This window comes from Notothenia coriiceps, unplaced genomic scaffold, assembly GCF_000735185.1.
Source record: "Notothenia coriiceps isolate Sejong01 unplaced genomic scaffold, NC01 NC01_scaffold00002622, whole genome shotgun sequence".
Classification (NCBI taxonomy): Eukaryota; Metazoa; Chordata; class Actinopteri; order Perciformes; family Nototheniidae; genus Notothenia; species Notothenia coriiceps.
Window position 1 is genome coordinate 30,221 of NW_011335323.1, and position 4,835 is coordinate 35,055.

The 4,835-nt window shown below is 41.5% G+C and overlaps 1 protein-coding gene across 1 annotated transcript in view; it reads right to left on the reverse strand.

Moving 5' to 3' along the window:
• Window positions 1–1,097: 1,097 nt before the first annotated feature.
• The window catches only part of LOC104968233 (reticulon-4 receptor-like 1), a 20,075-nt gene continuing 16,337 nt past the window's right edge, over window positions 1,098–4,835 (reverse strand). Inside the window, exons 3-4 of the mRNA XM_010797814.1 lie at window positions 4,466–4,821; window positions 1,098–3,915 (exon numbers count right to left, since the gene is read on the reverse strand). Of these exons, the coding sequence (XP_010796116.1) occupies window positions 3,028–3,915; window positions 4,466–4,821 (1,244 nt within the window). The 3' untranslated portion in view covers window positions 1,098–3,027. The remainder of the gene's footprint in view (window positions 3,916–4,465; window positions 4,822–4,835) is intronic.

Sequence of the window (4,835 nt, forward strand, 5' to 3'; positions counted from 1 at the left end):
GCTCACTCAAACATGAACATGGAAAAAAGAAAATCGGTCTTTGCCGACTATGGACTTCATCCTTATGGATTATGTTGACTCTATTTTCCTATTGTCCTCAAATGTTAAGAAGTACTTTTAACTGTGTACATCATCATCAAATCAAAAACATTAAACTATGTCTGTGGGATTTTGGTTTTAACAACATCTTCAATTTGTGTAATACAATTTGATGTCGTTTCATTCATTTAATTTAATTAGATTACATTTCACAGTTTTTGTGTCTGTGCCATGAAAACACTTTTAATCTTGTAACCAACAAGAATGATTTAAGTGAGATTTGTACATGAAAATCAGAGGGAGGTTCACAAAGTATGAGCAGTGATGAAGTGGGTGTTGGATAAACTGAGAGTGAAAGCTGGTGAGTGTGATGAGCAGCACACACCAGATGCCAGAACGGCTATCAGTTTGAATAGAATAACACCCTATCCTCATCCATGCATTTAACCACTCCTTCTGAGCTCATTTGTCATTTAACAAAATGTAAAAAAAAATTGGAACACTTACTTGTGGATCAATTTCTATCCCGGTGAAGGGAATTTAAAGAAGGGGTAATATAATTTATGTTCCACAGGCCCATTAATAATAATAATAGCCAGAATATCCACAGATTCCATCTGACACTTTCATTAATATCCTCAGTGCTTTCAAATGATTTATTGAACTGTAATATATCAAACCATAGTCTGCATGTCGACTTTGGATTTCATTTTTTCTGTCCTGTTGGTCAGGACCTTCTGTAGGTGGTAATGAAAAATTGGCTTTTTAATCCAATTAAAGCCAACATTTCACTAATATTTAGTTTGTAAATTGTATATTCATCCTTTATGTTCACAGAAAAAGTGTCTGTTTGTAGGAAGCAGCTAAGCCAGCAACTAGAGCAAAGACAGAAGTGGCATCTGGAAAAAAAACAAAAACCTATATATATATATATACAGTATATGCTGAAGACAATCAATTTGCGCTTTAAAATACATTTGAAGGAAAGAAAGGCCAGAAGAGGGGATTGAGCATGCCTTTTACTTTTTTTTCAAAACAAGTACATAAAACCTTCAAAGCAGCAATAAACAGACTCAAACTGCAATGGTAGACATAAGAAGATATAGATTTTAATATCTTTATAAACATATTGTACTGTTGTTTTCTGATGATAATTTACTGAACAACTGAAACATGGCAAAGAAAGTAGATGAAGACGCATACAGTAGAACAAGAAAAAGGTAGGTGAGGAATTGTGCATTAACAAATCAAAGGTTCGAAAAATATATCGTGAAAAATACGTAAATCAACAAATCACCAGAAAATCAAAAGTCGAAAAACTCCTCCTGACAGGTGGAGCAGAAAACCCTGTTATCATCGATGTCACTGATATTGTTTTTCTCATAGTAATACAGTAAGTGATTAATATCAGCACTGCAAGAAGTCCTTTTGTCTCCATTGTTACAGGTATAGTTCACATCATTGATACAAACACCATCTTATCAGTAGATTTATGGGAGGCACAAAAGCTCCAGAAGTACAGCAAGATGTCCCTTAATCGTCCATATGTCGATCTGCATTGTACTGCACCCCCTTGTTACTTCAGAAGCGATTGTCTTGGTCTTAGATCCCGTCATTCATGGACAATCACATCACACACAGTTAATTAAGAGGCATTATTCACTCTGCATGATCCCATCTTTGCCATGCTCCTTTTAAAAATGTTTTTACATTGAAGGTACACAATTTTTTTCTCAAGTCTTGTTCTTGTATTCCTTTAAAGTTAAGTGATTAAAAAAATATGTGTTCTTCACATTCTCAATGAGGGAGGTTCGCCCTCATTCATCAGTTCAGCACAAAATCACCGGGAAACTGAGAAAGCCCCCCTTTGACCCTTGGCCTCTAAGACTCCTTGTGACGCAACAAGGATCCATCTCTAGGTCCATTTGGTGTCTTAGAAAAATCAAATGAACAACATCTGACACAAGATATAGACAGACTTCTTCAATATTCACAGCTTGGAATCCCAGAGACACATGTTGTTTCCCAAGCAAATGAAAGTAGCGCATGGCAGTCCTTGCCATATTGAAACAATTAGCGGCTTAATATTCAGTTGCCCGGAAGGAGAGAAGTGGCGTAAATGAAGATTGAAGCAGAGTTGTGTGTATGAATCTAATACGAATGAGAAAAAAGTTTGAATTGGCAGAAAGTTTGGTTCAGTACCTGGAAAAAGTCAGCGTTATATAGAGAGTAGTTAATACACTGTGAGCTTATGGTTGCTCTGTTTATAGCTTTAAAATCTGTGGCTATATGTTTCCATTTAGTTTGAATGGCACATTCCTATGTCTTAGACTGACCCACATTTTATTGCCATGCTAAACCTGTACTTATTTGTTTACGAGAAACACTTACACCCAATTGTTCGGACAAAATACATTTGGCAGAAAGGATGAGAGCAAGGTAGGACTGACGACAGAGAGTTTACAGGGTCATTGATTTTTCCATTTGTACCTTCTTGATAACGAACAAACTGCGAATTGGAGCTAAAAGCTGGATGGAGCACTCGAAGACCAAGCTCATCTGTCTCCGAGCTAAATAGCTAACAGCTTTCAGGTTTTAAGCTTCCTCATCTCTTCCTATTTTGCATCAGATTTTGGTTATCTAAACTCCATTCGAGTGAATTGTTGACATAAGAAAATACATAAGATGCCAAGACATATGAAGATTAAATCATACTGGCATTAGTGGCAGTGCAAGCATTAACCTTGTATCATTCTATGTCCCTCAGTCGCTTCGATTGTTGTGCTGCAAGTCTTTCTGTTGTAGATGTTTGATGCTTTAATGCCTGTTTCAGTCTGAACACTAGGGCTCCCTACACTACATGTATACATATAATCACACTCACACACACACATACATAGAAGACACACAGGCCTTGTAGTGCAGGAGCAAGAGAGGGTCTGAGGGCTGTGCTTTTTTGTGATTAGCATCTGCAAAACCCTCTGAAGGTCAACGGAAAATGAAGTCAATATTTGTCGTTATTAAGGCCACAAGGAGGGCACAGGCATGTAGTAATGACTGGGATAAGGTCGCTCTATTGTTGGCTTGCTGAACCCCACTCGGGGGGCGAACAGTGGTCCGGGGTGTGCACTTGTGCTTCCTCCGCGTGACAGTGCCGTCTGGGGACGTGTGGTCATGTTTGCCCCCTTCCGTTAAATCCGGGGAGGCATCCTCCTTGTCGGCCATGACCTCCTTTGAGTGGTGAACCTCATTGTCACCCTTCCCCTTGCTCACCCTGCTGCGAGGCTTTGTGCAGTTTCGAGAGCGCCTCGAGGTGTGCACTAAGTGGGTCTGCCCTCCTGAGCCCACCACTACACTGTGATTCATGGACGGATTCACCGTGCCAGATACATTGTTAGTCTGGGCTCTGGACTCAGAATTAGGTACAGTCGCTGGACAGTTGGGGAAGTCTTCCTTGCGCAGCTCCTTGAGGTCTTTACCCTCCAAATCAGCTGGCGCCTGGCAAACCACTGAAGACGTGGAACCTCCGAAACGCTTCAACCATTCCCACAGCGACAGAGCCTTGCAGTCACATGACCAGGGGTTGTCGTTGAGGCGCAGGTATTCCAATGCGGGAAGTACGTCCAGGCACTGTCCGGATAGCTGTATCAAGGTGTTGTTGAACAGGTAGAGGGTGGTGAGACGTTTCAGGTCGTGGAAGGCCAGGCGGTCAACCCATTCGATCTGGTTTTGGTGCAGGAGCAGTCGGTCCAGGGCTCGAAGGCCTCGGAAGGTGTTCTGGTTGAGACTCCATAGACGGTTTCCATGCAGGAACAGGTGGCTCAGGTTGTGGAGGTCTGTAAATGTGTCATCCTGCAGGTACTTCAGATGGTTCTCCTGAGAAGGTGCAGAGGGGACAGTATCACACGATTATATATTATGCAATGTTTTCATTATTGCACAAACTGACTGTAGCATTTGCCTTGAACACATTTTGTGAATCAGCGTTCTATGCAAAGTATGTGTTCATCTGTTGAGATTCAAAATTCTCAGTGAATATCACAACCAGCTGTACCTTGTACTTTATATATTTGAAGAAGGGAGAATGATCAAGCAGTGCTGAATTCATAATCCAAACCATCTGAGAAGTAATGTGTGAAATAATTTGGGATTTAGCAGCACAGATGGAAACATTGTTGATAAAGTTAAGGCTGTGTGCTGATGTGGTAAAATACACCTGCCAGCTTGTCACTCAAGTGAGGCAGCGGAGGCACTGTGAATAAACAACACATTCATTTTACAACATCGTTTAGAATTGGGCTACGTGGGTTGTGTTCAAATTAATTTACATAGAATAGGTGTTGGTTCGAATTTGTTCTTGTTGAAATTGACAGCCCTAATAGAGTATTGGTGGTAAAACACTCTTAAAAACAACAGTTGAATGTACCTGTAAGTAGAGATACTGCAGGTTTCTGAGGCCTTGGAAGATGTTACTAGGAAGTGAACTGAGCCCACATCGGTACAAGTGAAGCGCATTGAGGCGACTCAGCCCGTGGAAGGTGTCTTCAGCCAAGGAGCGCAGGTGGCGGTTGTCTCCCAGATCCACCTCCTCTAACCGCGTGAAGCCGTGGAACGTGGACGGCTCGATGTATGTGATGTTGTTGGAGTAGATCCAGAGAGTGACTGTATTGGAGCTGAAGTGACCCCGAAGCAATCGATGGATCTTGTTGTTCTGTAGGAAGATGCGCTCACTGTCAGGGGGGATGCCTTCAGGGACTGACAGGAAGTTATGGGCTTGGCAGACTGCCAAGGCACAC